At 47.6% G+C, this 15,262-nt stretch overlaps 2 protein-coding genes across 3 annotated transcripts; both read right to left on the bottom strand.

The window, feature by feature from the left end:
• Nucleotides 1-401: 401 nt before the first annotated feature.
• LOC100823179 (chaperone protein DnaJ) lies at nucleotides 402-3,489 on the bottom strand. 2 transcript variants are annotated; one of them, XM_010236890.3, is made up of 6 exons: nucleotides 3,111-3,489; nucleotides 2,879-2,975; nucleotides 2,658-2,725; nucleotides 2,483-2,539; nucleotides 2,177-2,293; nucleotides 402-2,062 (listed from the first exon to the last, which is right to left on the bottom strand). In XM_010236890.3, the coding sequence occupies exons 1-6, from the start codon at nucleotides 3,222-3,224 to the stop codon at nucleotides 2,012-2,014; spliced, it is 504 nt and encodes a 167-aa protein (XP_010235192.1). In that variant the 5' UTR covers nucleotides 3,225-3,489; the 3' UTR covers nucleotides 402-2,011. The 2 variants fall into 2 exon arrangements, with proteins under 2 accessions (XP_010235192.1, XP_003572261.1); XM_003572213.4 differs by having other exon boundaries at nucleotides 402-2,065; nucleotides 3,111-3,484.
• A 5,477-nt stretch (nucleotides 3,490-8,966) lies between these two features.
• LOC100846225 (auxin-responsive protein SAUR71) lies at nucleotides 8,967-9,799 on the bottom strand. Its single transcript, XM_003574530.3, has one exon. It carries the CDS (start codon nucleotides 9,682-9,684, stop codon nucleotides 9,304-9,306), a length of 381 nt encoding a protein of 126 aa, XP_003574578.1. The 5' UTR covers nucleotides 9,685-9,799; the 3' UTR covers nucleotides 8,967-9,303.
• Nucleotides 9,800-15,262: the final 5,463 nt, after the last annotated feature.

Raw genomic sequence — 15,262 nt, 5'->3', positions numbered from 1 at the left:
CTTCGGCAGTGTTCTAGCGGCCCGCACCTGACAGGATCAGTATGCCTAGAGGAGCCCATTTTGCATTGGGCATTTGCAGTTTTGCACACACGCACAATCCAACATGCGTGTTACGGTTTTCTCTTCAGGGAGAAGACGTTTATTCAGGGTTGATAAGGAGCTCTGTTTCCTTAGGTGGAGTCGTGTTTAGCACCGATATGGTTTTATAGGCTGTGATTTTCCGCTGTTTGGGCAGTGAAAAAAAAAGATGTGTTGGACAGAATTTTTCTAGGAAAAACTACTGCATTTTGTGTGGAGCGACTCAAACGGAGATGTACTAAACAAAAAGTAATCCAAACTCCTAGGGCATCAAGGAATAAGCCAGTCCTAAAATAGTATACAAGGAATTGAGCTACATAAAATAGTCTAATAAACTTTGTTATTAATTGGAGGCAAAGTACAAACGGGAGCATGTGAACTTCCACGCTCCGAAGTCTCAGAGTCTAATTAAGCCACCAGGCAGCATGACGCTTTCGAGTGACGAGACCGTGACAGCTGAAAACGCATTCGAGTCATTATTTCGCAAGCTTTTTGTGCAGCTTAATTTTTTTTTCAGTGGATCAGTACTGTCTGTAGATGACCAGCACGTCACAGCTTATCTGAAACAGTTCTAGCTCGGTCACGGCATTTTTTTTAAACATATAAATATATTAAACAAAAGGGATTACAAACCTCTCTTGTCACAAGGAGAGTGTACATGGATGCAACTCTGCATAGCCTGAAAATAAGAACAGAGGATAGCAAACTAAAATTGGGGAAAACTACAAGTAGAATCTGATGGCGGACTAGACGAGAGATATCTGGGACGCAGCCAGAGCTGAAGTCTTCGAATGCCTCTTTGGTGCAAGCCCTTCATAACGCCATCGACTCTCACGGCGATCGAGCGGGCACGTGGACAAGAGGTAGTGAATGATTGAGCCGTATATCTCGAGGACGCAACACCGAGCTCAACCTAAAACTTCCTCGCCCGTTTGATCTGGGAATCAACAACAGTCGCTCTCTCACCTCTCACCTGCCACGGGTGAATCAACCCGAACCAGCAAGAATCACCAACTTCAGCAAGATAAACAACTGCTCTTATCTCCAAGATGCAAAAGAAACACCCTGACTTGACGCACATGAAACCCCTAAAAGCAAACTTCAGGATGCTAAGAACAACATGCACACTAAAACACAGATCCTGAAGCTCGGACACATGACAACAACCATCGAAGTTCAAACCTCCAATCATCTGATTCCCCATCAAGCTCTGAAAATCAGAGCAACCTCATTCCACCCGCTGGCTACTGGAATGATAGGGCCGGGCCAAGCCACCATACATGAAAGGTGAGAGGAGCTGAAGATTTCGAACAGCAAAGGGATGACACAGAGGTCAGAGCCCCATGCCAGCCGAACTCCCCACCACCCCAAGACGGCTTCCAGGCAGCAGGCAACTCCCAGATCTGACGTTATGGAGCCTCCACGCCAGGGACCAGGAACCTGCCTAATCACATCGAGTAGCACCTCCATGACCGGCATAAGCCAAGAACCAGTTTGAAGAACACCGGATCTATTGGGGAGAAATCTTGAGCCAGCAGCAAGGAAGGGAAAAAAAATAGGACACCAGGCAAATGGAAGACGAACTGATGGATTATTGGAGGAAGGGAAGAGAAAAAGGGGATCCGGCCTTGGGTTGTCTTGCCGTTCGCTGGAATCATTCGCTGGAGGACGAGAACACAGGCAAAGATGAACCCAAGACATCTGAGATCCAAGAGAAATCGCCTCAAGAGAGACAGAGAAAAACTTACTAAGGAGACTACCTAACGCACATACTCCCCTTCCCTCCCCACTCCCGCTTGTGGGCTTCTAATAATTGGCTTGTGAGCTTCTAATCGACCGCGTTCATGGCCGCGATCGAGACGGCCGGAATTAGCAGACGTCCTGCTGCCTCTTTCTCCACCCACACGTCCACGAGTTCTAGATCCATCTTCTTCTACTGCTTCCTGCTCCCCGCCACTCTCTTTGACGACTTACAAGCGTCGTCCTGCTGCAAAACAAGAGGCCCAAATTGATGCAGCGCAATTAGATCCGGTATTAATTTAGTGCTAGAAGAGCACGGTTAGAGGTTGATGGTGATCCTCTCATCGTATGTACTTACCCCGGAACTGAAGGATGACGACGATGGCTTGGACGGCCGAGCGTAGGCGTCCGGTCTCAGGAACAGCTCCTCGAACTGCGTCTGCAGTTCCTCCAAGCTATCTCCTTCCCCGTTCTCCTGCGAATTAAGGGTAAAATAATTGACTCAAGTCAGATGGTTCAAAATCAGTGCTCCTTCCGTTCCACGTTCCATAATTTTTTGTCTTAAATTTATCAAAAATAGATGTATTCCGTGTCTATTTTTATTAAAAATTCTTTAAATACATATAATATTTCGACATTTATGAAATAGCTCCATCTGGCTTACGTGTGGGACCGTCTGGTTCATCGCCTCGAGGATGTCTCCGAGAATTTCGCCTGCACCCTGCAGTGGACATATTTGCATGGCCGTCCGTCAGCGAAGTGGCCAGCCACCAGAAACCTCATCGGCGACCTTAGTGACGTGTACTGTACATCTATAATAAGGGAAGACAGAGACGTACGTCATCGTCGCCGTCGCTGTCGTAGGCACCGACGTCATAAAGGATGCGCTTGTTGGGGTCCGAGAGAACTGTACGTACATGTCAAGTTCAAACCACGTTATTTACTCTCTATATACTGTACGTACGTAGTAACGACAGGCTTACAGCTAGCAGCCTAGCAGAGAGTAAATTTCTACGGTAGTAAGAGAAATTTCCTCCATTTCCGGAGAGAATCAGCGTACCTGCATATGCTCCCTGGATCTTCTGGAACCGCGCCTTGGCCGCCTCCGAGCCCCCGCCGGAGGAGCCCGCATCCGCACACTTGTCCGGGTGCCATTTCTGCCCGCCAGGAAATAAAAACCCCGTGAGCACGCCGCCGAGCCTCGAAACAGAGGAATCGAGCAGAGCAGAGCAGAGCAGTTGAGCAAAAGCAGAGAAACTGAGAAGGAAGAAGGGACCGAAGCCACGGCGCACCATGGCGAGCTTTTTGTAGGCGCTGCGCAGCTCGGAGGCGGAGCAGTCGCTGGCGACGCCGAGCACGGCGTAGAGGCCGCCGCCGCCGCCGCTCTTCTCTCCATGGCCGGCCATAATCAATCGAGAGCAGCTAGCTAGCACGTACCAATGGATCAATCCAGTGACCGACCTCGCTTGCTCTGCGCTTGTGTGTGTGTGTCTATTATCTGGTGTGCGGCAAGCAATGCATGGCCGGTTACTTATAGGCGCGCGGGGGCCGACGGCGAGCTAGCCCGTGGCGGGGGAATGTATCTTGACCGTTCGCCTCACTCACTTGCTTCGCCCATGGATAGGGGGGGAGGCCTCCCCTGCTCCCCACAACAACATGGCCAAGCGCCCAGCGGCAACTTGATGCTGGCCGATATTTTCCGCTCTCGACGTATTGTGTGGCCTCGCATCGCCATCCCCGTCACTGCTTCAGCGTAGCATGTGGCTGGCTGGGCTGGCTACTGAGCCCAGGCTAAAGGCGCCGGCACTGTTGGAGAGCGTTGGTGCGGTTGCTGTCGAGGGGCATTGAGACAGGCTCTTTCTAGTAGGAGGACACCTGGGCGTTCCTGGTACGTCAAGCCGCCTCGCACAGGGGGAGTAGTTCAGGCGAGTGACCCACCCCTGGCCGGTTTTGGGAACGGGAGGCTGGCCCATTTCTGGAAAGAAAGGGCTGCCCGCCTTGGTGTCTGTCTGGAACTCTGGGGCCGGGCAGGCAGCGGTCAACGAGGATTGGCCCCTAGTGGGGCATTTGGGGGCTCTGAACTGAACTCTCGTTCTCTCTCAAGGTGCAATGCACGGTCGTATGGAGCGGAAAGAAAGATTGTGCAGGTTCAGTGAACTGAGACAGGGAATACATAATACGATGACATATGCCTGTCTGTCTCCTTGTGTCGCGCCGCCGACTCTCGCCCATTTGGCTGTCTGTTCTCGTTTTTCTGTCTGTCTCTGTACCATTTCACAACCGACTACCATTCCCCCGTGTGGATCGCCAAGTTGCATGCGTTACCGACCAACCTGTTCTTGGCTTTCTCAATTTTCTTCAGTAGTATAGTTTAAGATCGAGTAATTTACGGCGATCCGAGCGTCTTGATAATTCTACCGATGCACATAGGAACCGCGAATCGTTGATCTTTACACGCCGCTCCACATTTGTGGCCAATCAATTAATTCCTTCTAAAATACAAGGCGTGTAATTTTTGTTTACTGACAAACTTAGTATTTACTCCGTCCAACAAAAAATGTCACAAGTTTGTCAAAATTTGAATGTATCTAGAAAATGCATTCAAATTTGGTCAAAGTTGAGACATCCTTTTTTGGACGGAGGGAGTATTAAATTTATGGCAAATCAATAACATTTAAAGCCCCAATCAAGATCGTGATCTGTCATGAAATTTTTGTTCATACTGTAGTTCGAAAAGGCACATGTTAATATTTTTGACATCGTGGTCGGGCAAGCCGACCAAGGGTTTCCCCCGGTACCAAATCCACACCGCTGGCACCGCGTCTACAACAAAGCAGATGAAGCACTGACACAGATTCGGTGAAACCGCAACCGCAGCTACAACGGCCCCACACGGACCGAGCCAGCGCTGCCGCCTTTAAAGACGTGGCACGACAGGTTGCCGCCGCGCGGCCCGAGAAGGCCCCGCCGCCGCCAAGACACAGCCCGGGCCAGGCTGCTGCCGCTACCAGGGACTGTCACGGACGCCGCGGCATGAGCCGCCGCCAGGATCTAGACCGCGCCGCCGTTGGGAAGACGCGCCACCACGAAATCTGCCGCCACCAAGAACCGCCGTGTGGCCAGGGCCCCGCCGCCACCGACGTCGCAAGGGCTTGCCTGGCGGTGCGAGCCGGCGGTGGCGAGGGAGGAGGAAGGTGTTGGGGCGGCCACTTTTTTCAAATCATGGAGGAGCGGATCGGGAAGCACGAGCTCCTAGAAAGTCTTACTATCTTCGTTTATTAAGCTTGTCGTTATTTTTAATAGTATATTTCTCTATAAGCTTGATGGAACAAGTCTGATTTAAAATAAATCTACTTTGTTTTTTTATAGGGTGCGATTATATCTAAGTTGCCTAATTTTTAAGCAAAGGGTTTGAATTTAAGTTGACGAATCAGAGTCGCTGGATTAGTATCTATATCTCATTTTGCTCTTCTTTTTCATCATCCGTTTCGATCATAAAATACAAATCATATCAGGCAACTTGGATATAAGATACCGTTTTCTATATTTAGAAATGGAGGAAGTATCGAGAAAGAAAGAAATAACACGATGTAGTAGGATACCGGGCAAGAATTGGGAGAGAACCATGGGGTTAGAGACCGTCGCGAAGAAGGAGCAAAGCAAAGAGGATATAAACATACCTCATGAGGCGATGAACGCCGCCGTCATGAGTCGTGAAACACTGAGACTCATGACCAATAGAGATGCAACATGATGACCCTCAGGGTATTTTTTGATCCTACTTAGTTTAAACAAGTGAACTAGTTTTCTAAAAAATTATGCCACTTTAAAATTTTAGTTCATTTGCTTGAAATAAAAAAGATCAAAACATATCCATAGGATCACAATTTTGCAGCTTCGGTGACCCAACAGGGGACGAGGACAACCGAGGGGAGAGGAGCAGATGGAGTGGGCTGGATGGCCAGGAAGGACGAGCATGGCTGAGGCGATGAGCACAACGGGCTACTGTCTTGTAAAATTATTGTTGTTTCCTGTCCTGGATTCTTTCGTTTTGGTCGGCCTTCAAAGACAATATGTGGGCTTCTTAATGGGCTTGATTTTCCTGGGTACAGTCCAACCAAGAAATCAGTCTTCCCCTAAAACAACCCAAGAAATCAGTCTCGTCATCTTTTTCTTTTCTTCCTTTAGTTCTCTTCGAACAACTTCTTAAAAAAACCTCTGTTCGAACATGATTGCGTGAGTGCACCTATATGGGTTCTATGTGTATGACCGGCCGCCGGTGCGCATGTTGAGGTAGCGGAATCTATCTAAGCCATTCTCCCCTGCGTTTAAATGGATTTGGGGATTTTTGTTTGTCAGACTGAAACCTATGATAAAACTTGTTGAACTGCAGGATTGGTATCCTGGAAAGCTACGGTTTTTCCCCTTCATTTTTTTATAATCCCCTTCAAAAAGAAAGCTATGGTTTTAAGGAGATTATTTTGAAACCGTGGAGGAAGTAGTATATGATTCAAGATTTTCAGAAGTTGGACTAGATATATAGTTGTAGCGCAATTTAGATTTTTCCAACGTTATCATGAAAGTGCATCCTCAGTTTTTTTTTTTAGAATATCAGGAGGCCATAGCCGATATCAATGAAACCAGGTTTACATTGTTCGAGATAAATTTTGCAGCAAGTAAAGTTTAACATGGAAAGGCTCCAACACAGAGCAACTGTTACAAAACTAGAGCAGGAACAAAAGCACACTCCATGCTCCAGGGGGACAGATCAAAGAGGAAGAGCAATCAGACAACTTCCTCCACTTCATGCACAGAAGCAGATTCCTCAGGGGGGTGAAGCGAGCAAGCAGATCATGCAACTTCAGGCGAATCAGGGAGCTTGGCAGGCCTCTAGAAGACTTCTCTTGGGAGGACATCTGAAGCTCCAGGCAGGCCCCAAGATGCAGAGAGAGGAACATCCCCAGCAAGAGCATCAGCCATGAAGACGCTCAGATCCGGCGTTGCAGGAGAGAACGAAGGAGTGGTTGCCAAAGTTAGAGCTCTATTCATCTCCGCGACAGCTGTACTGGCGTCTCGAGGCGACCAATAGTGTGCTTGATGAACTTGTCCATCTGTGCCCGCATATGATCTTTGTGAAGGAGAGACTATTTGCGCAGAGAACGTAGGATCAGCCACCATCTGTGTAATATAGTTCCATGGTTTGTGACATCCTCAGTTTTTTTAAAGGTTTCTCGCAATTTCTTACTCTGCTGTTTGCTTTCCTTTTTTTTCCCATGCACACAATGCTAGCTGTCCTTGAAAATCGAAAGGCCTGCAGAGCATGCGTGTACTTTGGCATTCGAACGCACTGTACGTACTATGCAGGCCCTGCGGGCGTTCACTATCACGCAGCTAGCTAACCAATCCATCTCCTTTAAGCGAAGACTTGGAGAAAACTACGGACGAACGAATCAGCCAATCATGGGGAACAGGAGTTATCCTCTCGTTCCAAGTTGTGGCGACGAGATCATTACGCCAACTGTCAGCTTGCACAGCGACGACATATATTTCTCATAGTACACACACGTACGTACGTACAGCCTGATATATATTATTTGCGCACCAGCAAGTTTAGAAGAAGCATGATGCATGCATTGACCCATAGGGCGGTTTTGATTTCTTCTGCTAATCCAGTCTTAATTGAAAGACGTGCACGTACGATCAAAAGAGCGAACAAATTCAAGTTTACTGGTCCTGGTTCATACCCATAAAAGCAATCTATGCTTGATCTCAAGGAGGAGAGGGAGAAACCATCAATGCAGTTCGCGCGCTCTTATTGCGTACGATCAAGCAAATATTGGTCATTAACTGTTTGGATTGCACGCCATTCCCGTTCTCTAATTGAATAGAGTCCTCTCCTGTGCGTACATGCTTACGGAGTATCACGACTCCAAACCCCGGACCGTGGCCACGACCTGCTGCTGCGTATTGTTGGAAACACAGGGGAAAACAGAGTCTGAAATTAACATTTTGCGTAGCTAGCCTAGGCTCGGCAGACGACCAAGACTTGATGATTAGTTGGATCAGGCGTTCGCCAGTCGCACGACAGTCCACCTACTACTACTACTTCTATACCCAACAGCCAACAACTAACTCGATCGATCAGCCGGCCGGCCCCTAAAGCAAGTAAACCATCGAAATATTCCCCTCCCTGTCTAGTGCCGGCGTAGAATTAAGCAGTGCCGTGCCGGCCGGCCTGATCCTGCTCAAAGAGTCGAAGCGCAACCAACTTATATCCGATCGAGGAATGCAAGGTAAGGTCTGTTTGTTTGGACTTTTCTTTCAGCTTTTAGTGTTTCTAGCAATCTCAAAAGTTCTCCCGTTTACACATGAAACTGGAAAACACTTCTGGACGTGTTTCCGAAGCAGAAACCCAAATAGGAACTTAGAACCCGGGCAGGTCTTCAAAATCGCCGGCTGGCCAAAATCCCCGTCTCACAAATCTCCCGTCGTGCGGGCGTGCCATTCTCTCAGTCTCAGAGTACTCTACACCCCCAACCAAAACTGCCGATATTCAACTCGTTTTGCAGCCACGCAAATCTTAAATCCTGTCCCGGAAGGAAGGCCATAGGAAGCACACACAGGTTGGCACGGGCCGCGGGGCCGGGCGGGCCTGCGAGCTGATCGAACCGGCGGCAATCCTTCCATGCTTGTTTAGTGGTCCATGGGAGTATCGGACCATCTTTCTCTCTGGGTCTGGGTCTCGATCGGGACCAAAACGCTTTTTCCTTGTCTTCCCGACGCGCGCCAGCTGCTGGGGCTCGGGCGAGGGTCCCCCGGTGGCGCGCGCACGAAAAGATGTGAATCATGCAGTCAAACGACGCTGATTAAAAAGAGCCCGGGACGGATGATTATTGATTAAGCTCTGCAATCAAACAACGGATTAAGCAGCTCCTTCCAGCTCACGCCCAGCCCCGCGTGCCGCCGTGCCGGGGCGCTCTCTGCGCGTGCCCCCCGTGGCTGGCTGTAACGTACTGTACTAGCGGTTAGGATTACCGAGAACTGGCGGCAGCTTTGCTCTCCTTCCTCCGGCGACCTTATGGAATGGATTGCAGGAGTAGCAAAACATGAGAAGAAATTCATACGTTGGAATTTAGAGGCCGGTGCAATTGTCCAAAAGATCTCTTTATTTGGATGGAAGAAACATTAAATTTTTTGGAAAAGCCGATCGATGTTCTATTACATGAACCACTAAGGAGAGAAAGAGAGAATTAACAGCGCCGAGGAAGAGCGGACGGTAACAATGGTGGTGAATGGAAATATTCCAGATTAGCACCGACGACGCCGGGGGTTGGGTAAAGCTTTTCTCACTCCGCCCCCCCTGCCGCGCGGCGTTAATTTATCACGATTCTACCCCTAACAAAACAACACCGATTGGGATTTTGGAGAAACAGTTCCGGCGGATTCCGGAGACTTGTTCGCTAGCTGCCGATCGATCGAAGCCAATCAGCAGGCGTAGTACTCGAGGAGCTCGTCGAGGGATTCCGGCTGCGGGTCGGCGTTCTCCAGCATCCAGAGCAGGTGCTCGAACAGCACGACCTCGCAGCCCACGACGGTGGCCTCCCCGCCGCCGCCGCCGCCGGAGCGGTCCACGAGGTTCTGGAACAGCGGGTGGCCCACCAGCTCCTCCGCGATGAGGTACCGGCGCCGCGACTTGCCCACGTACACCGGGTGCAGGCCCTTGGGAACCTCGTCCGCGCCGTGGAACGACCGCGCCCCCCGGCCGTCTTCGCCTTCGCCGGGAGAAGACGGCGCGCGGGAGATGCGGCTCGACGAGTGCCACCTCCTGATCATGCACTTGAGCTTGCTCATCCCGCCCTTCCCCATTGAACAACACGGAGACGGCAACTCAGCAAGTACTAATAAAAGAGGTTTAGAGGGAGGAGAATTTGAGGGGGCTGATGATGATGATTGGGAAGGCAGGAAGGGGAAGACGATGGGCGGCCTCTATATAACGGGCGGGGCGGAGAAGGGGGTGGGCCGTGGTGGCCCGCGTGTCGGCGAGCGGTAAAACGAAAACTGGCAACAGTGCGGACGCAAAGCAACTGGAGCGGTTTGTCCGGAGCGCGGATGATGGGCTGTATTCTTCCGGACATTTACGCATGTCTCCTGCATATCCTGTGGGCTGCACCTGCAGTGCAGCAGCGACCACGAAGGAAGGAGCGCAAAGCTGGCTGCCGCCACGCCTGCTGCAACTTCTTCCGTGGCGTATTCTGATCGGAGATCACTGTGAAAAAGGGAATCGTGTACCGGTACAGGTAAACTTGAGCCTAGGCGTGGCAATGGTTGACAAAGGGTGGGTTCTACATCCACCGACGGGGTTTATGATCCCATTCCCCCATTCCCGGTCCGAGGAAATGTCAGAATTTTCGATGATCTGACTGCCACAAGGTAACAATGATTACCGAACTCGTTTTAAAAAGGTATAAACTGCTCAGCTTAAATGTAAATATAAACCACTTAGCAGGGTTTTTCCCTACTATTCTGTAAATTTTTACTTTCAACTTTTATTTTAGGTCCACGTTAATTTTGTTACTATTTAAAAAGACACTCTCCATTTTGCTAAGAAAGCTTCGGTGAAACAAATTTAAGTCCACACCGGTATTTTCTGCTTTTCTAGCGGATAGCCAAAACCTTGCGACATGCTAAGATACATCTAGAGATGTCACACTGTTGTTTTGGCACACGAAAATGTGGAGGACAACTGGTATCGTTCTGCAAACCGACACCGCTCTTTGGACAGCGGCTCAGACGTAAGCGTTCTGGTTTGTAGCAAAGTATTACAAATGCGAACTGACTAGCTTGGACAGTAGCTGCTCCCACGCAAGCTGCATAGCTGTACCCAAGAGTGGCAGTACCATGAAAACACCGTGTAGCCCATAAGTCTGCCAAGCAGAAGTTTAACTACCACGGTAATGAATCAATACAGCTATACAGGAAGGGACAAAAAAGAAGACTCTGAATTTGGCTGCCAATTGGAAGAGAAATGTGGAAGCTCGTTAACTCCAGCACAGCCAGAAATCTCTATTTTGACGTCATAATTCACGGAGGGCATGCCGGCATGGCAGTGCGGCGTGTGCGTTCTATTAGATACGGGAGTATAAAATCTCGTACTCACTCCGTCCAACAAAAGATGTCTCAAGTTTGTTAAAATTTGGATGTAACTAGACATGACTTAATATATAGATGCATTCAAATTTAATCAAAATTGAGACATCCTTTGTTGTACGGAGGAAGTATACAACAAATTTGCAGCGATGCTCCCCACGATTTCTTTTGTGTTTTCCACGATGCTCTTCTTGCCTCTTCGACATCTTCGTGGACAGATCTTCAGGATTTTCTCTCTTTTATACTCTTCTTTTTCCAATACAGGCTGTAGTGGGCCCCTAAAAGATTATGATATTGCACATTTTGCTAGATCTTTTAGGCCACTGCAGGAGCAACTACGGTTTCTGCGTTTCAGGATATAGGTGTAGCTAAGGGCAAATTTTTAGAATATTTCGAAATATTATGTGGCTGAAAATAAAATGAATCTACAATTGTAATAACTACTCCGTATCATATTCCGAAATAGTATGCAAGCCGTAGATCTGACTCTACGTTCTTTAAAAAATGTGATCCTTAAACATAGAACGAAAATAGCATATCATTACATATTTGTCACTTAAATTTGAGAGTGTCACATACTCCAATATTTGACTTAGATTTGAGAGTACAGTACTATACATGCCTCGAATATTTCAAAAATGGGTATGCCCTTATCTTTGACTTGAAAACAAACTCGGGCGACCATGGCACGACAAGTTTTAGCCGCCGAAACTTGGATCGTGTACCTCCAAGCCGTTGTTGTCGGCTCGTCGTCACAATCCCCAAGCATCTGCTCTCGGCGGAAACATAGATTTTGACGTATTTAGCGTGTTGTCCGGATCGTATTCGGTTAATGTGCACCGTATTATATAGAGCCCAGAAGGACTATCCCTCCATTTTCTGAAAAACTTTGTGCGCAATTGAAATTCTATAATAACCCCTCTCATCATTTTCAGGCTCAATCTTTCTTTTTACATCCATTCACTGTTTTCAGCTCCTCGGTTGATTTTCTTTAGACGCTGAGCACTTGGATTTTTATTTTAAAGGACATAAGAAATTCGCCCCTACATGTCGTAACAGCAACAGTGGTTGAGATAGATTGAAGAGAAACAGAATAGGATTAACAATTCGATTGATACATGCATGCATGCGACACAACAGCATCGATCGGTTGAAATTCTAGGGGCTGGACAGAAGTCCACATCAAAGGACAAACGTGATTCGTGCACTATATTTCCCAATTGCTTAAATCAATCCTATTCTACAGTATCTTGTATACCAACCAACACACTGCACAGAGCATCTAGGGCTCTAGCTCTAGGCCTCCGGAATTCCAACAAAATATAGCCAGTTTCCATCGCCATTTCTGATTGGACTGAAGAAAACGAATAAGAAAGATTGCTGAAAGTGATAGACATGTGCAGGGAGGTTCAGAGAGGGCCACTATGGCACTATCCCCGTCAAATCACCAACGTTTTGTTAATTGAGCTAGGTGTGTGGACTCCGATGGTTTTCGATTAATGAAATGGCTTGGTTTTGTATTTGTTGCTAAGCATGGCACGTTCGATCCGGCGCCGGGGCTCGGTTTCTTGTACTGTTGCTAATATAGATTGATGTGAGATGATCTTGGGGAGCCGCTTCGCGATATCTGCCTTGCGCCGCAAGACGTATTATGGGTGATTCCGACCGGCAGATTCTGCAGTCCTCTGATTAAGAAATGCTTAAGTAATCGAGTCGTAAGCATGAAGCATGTGAAAAAGATGGAACTAGCTTCTCGGGAAAAAAAGAGGCATCATTCAGTACATTACATGGTTGTTTGATTCTTTGAAGGACTTTTGCACGAATTTCAGGACGGGAAAATGCATATAAACGAAAAGAAATCGTGAACATCGCAACATCTAAAGAAAAGATTGTTAGGACTGGACTTGAACTTGGACTTCAGCAGTTCAGCCACATTGAGGTGCTAATTCATACGAGTACCTCTCAACGACAACAACCTAATAGTGAACTGAAAATAGCTCAAGTGGTCTGATTCTTTGTGGTGGAACAAGCCAACCACAATCGTGAGCTATTCTTTTTGGTGCCCGTCATTCCTGCACCAAAAAGAAGATAATAACCAATCTGTTTCAAGGAAGCCATAATCCTGAGATGCTGGAGCCTATGGAAATGAAATCATAGAGGGTTAACATCATCTTTAATTTCATGAAGAATATAATGGTGATCTAGATGAATGTTTTAGAGTGTTCAAGGAATATTTTTGACTTTGATCAGCTAAACTCCCTGGATACATCCCCCCACCCCCCCTCTAAATTGACCATGGCGCAGCGCAGTGGGCCTTACCTACCGTTTTCTAGTGAAATCTATAAAAAATTCGAGAAAAATTCTTATAGAACCGATTCTTCAATCCAAAAAGGTTAAAGAAGTTCCTATGGTAGGATAGGAGTACTCCTACTTAGTTGGCTCTCTTAACTTAATTTAATTGTAAACTAGAAAGTCCAAAGACACATCATATTCATTTCAAGGACCAACGACTACCCTTTAATTTCGCTGCTTCACAAGTGCAAGACACCGAATTCTTCTTAATCAGTAGCATGCCAAAGTTCAAATATATAATAGAACGCGCCACCTTACATATGTACATACACCAGTGCATGCATCGATCTATATTTAACAGTTGATCAAGCAAGTAATCATTTGATCTCTCTTGCAGGAATCAAGGGGACTTGGGGCCGATCGACCAAACAGAACACAAGAGAGAGCCAATGAAAGCAACAAAAGGGCACCAATATCTTTTGAATTGCTCTCTGGCCTTTCCTCTTTACGGCACAATAATTTACGGAGGCATCCAACGGTGGCCTTTTTAGATTCCTCTCTAACCTCCGAGCTCAAGTTTTATACTGCTCGAGGATGAGGTCTTATTTGTAAGTTGCGACATTGAGAGAGTGGGCAAAGATAACATTATCAGGTGGGAAAACATTGCTCGTGTGTTTGTCAACTAGTAGGATTTTTATTCCGCGTAAGACACTCAAAACACTGCAATCATCAGAGGACACCAAAAATACTGCAGAAAGCTCGTAGGATGTTGGTTATTTTACATCTTGCACGGTTGCACCCGTCGATCGGTGATTAGAAAACTGTTTAGCGCCGGCCGGCAGTATTACCAAAGGGAATCGACTGACAAAACGACGATGCGTGCTTCCATGTCGTTAGCTGCTACTTTTCGAAACACAGCATTGATCTGGTGGCTGGATTAGTTGATGTGTACTTCTCATAGCCAGACAGCTTTAAGTCCCGTTAATTCTTGGCAATCTGTTGTGGCTGACATGCTTCTTTATGAAACTTGATATTGGGTGAGTAAGCTCAACTGTCTTGGTAATAATTTGCCGTTCATGGTTGCTGGAGGACTAGCTAGCTAGCGGATCTCCGTGCGTCCACGAGGTACGAAATATGATACCCCTGGCACAAATTTGACGGATGTTAGCTGCTAGCTAGCTCAGAAGGGCCCGGAGGTAGGCCAAATCTAGCTCAGGGACGGGAGAATCTGATCTTCTGGTCCGTGCTGCCCTCTGTCATTCAGTAATCAGTAGGCACGCATGCAGCAGAGCTAGCTAGCACAAGTGGCCGCCGATCCGGCATATAAACGAGGATCGAGCCAGCCTAGCAGGCTGTCGGTTCGGCGGGGGCGAGATCGATCATTACAGCTGAAATTCACCGGTTGAAATTCCAGGGGCTGATCAGGGATGAAAACAGAAGAGAGAAACCTGATTACAGCAGCAGTACGTATTTCCCATTTCCTCCAAATCAAATCCTATTCTATCAGTATCGAATAAGGAAGATCGCTGAAAGTGATAGGACATGTGCTTGGAGGTTGATAGAGGGTCCCCATCCCTGGAAAATTCCACCGGTCTTGTTAACTAAGTAAGCAAGATGACTAGGCTCCGATGCTTAATTAGGTTTTTTGCTTAATGAAATGGTTCGGTTTTGTTGTTATGCATGGCCTGTATGGTGATATGATCCGGCGCCGGATCCGGGGTGCCATCTTCCTAGCTTCTTTGTAGGTCATCATGCTCAGGGCTAGCTCGTGGGGATATCTGCCCTTGCGGCGCCAGATTCCCATCGGCGGATTCCTCACTTGTTTGGGGAAGAAATGCTGACCTATATATACTCTGTTCTTAACCTATACATATTGGGCATGTTGGGAAAGCAGGAACTTTACCGGAATTCCGTATGCAACATATTCCCTTGGGTAACGGCTAGCGCCGTGACATGACTCTGATTGGCCGCCTGCTGACTGAATCAGGTTTTGGTTGGAACTGGG

Source organism: Brachypodium distachyon, chromosome 3 (genome assembly GCF_000005505.3).
Source record: "Brachypodium distachyon strain Bd21 chromosome 3, Brachypodium_distachyon_v3.0, whole genome shotgun sequence".
NCBI classification, from domain to species: domain Eukaryota; kingdom Viridiplantae; phylum Streptophyta; class Magnoliopsida; order Poales; family Poaceae; genus Brachypodium; species Brachypodium distachyon.
This window is presented reverse-complemented; position numbering and strand designations above follow the sequence as displayed.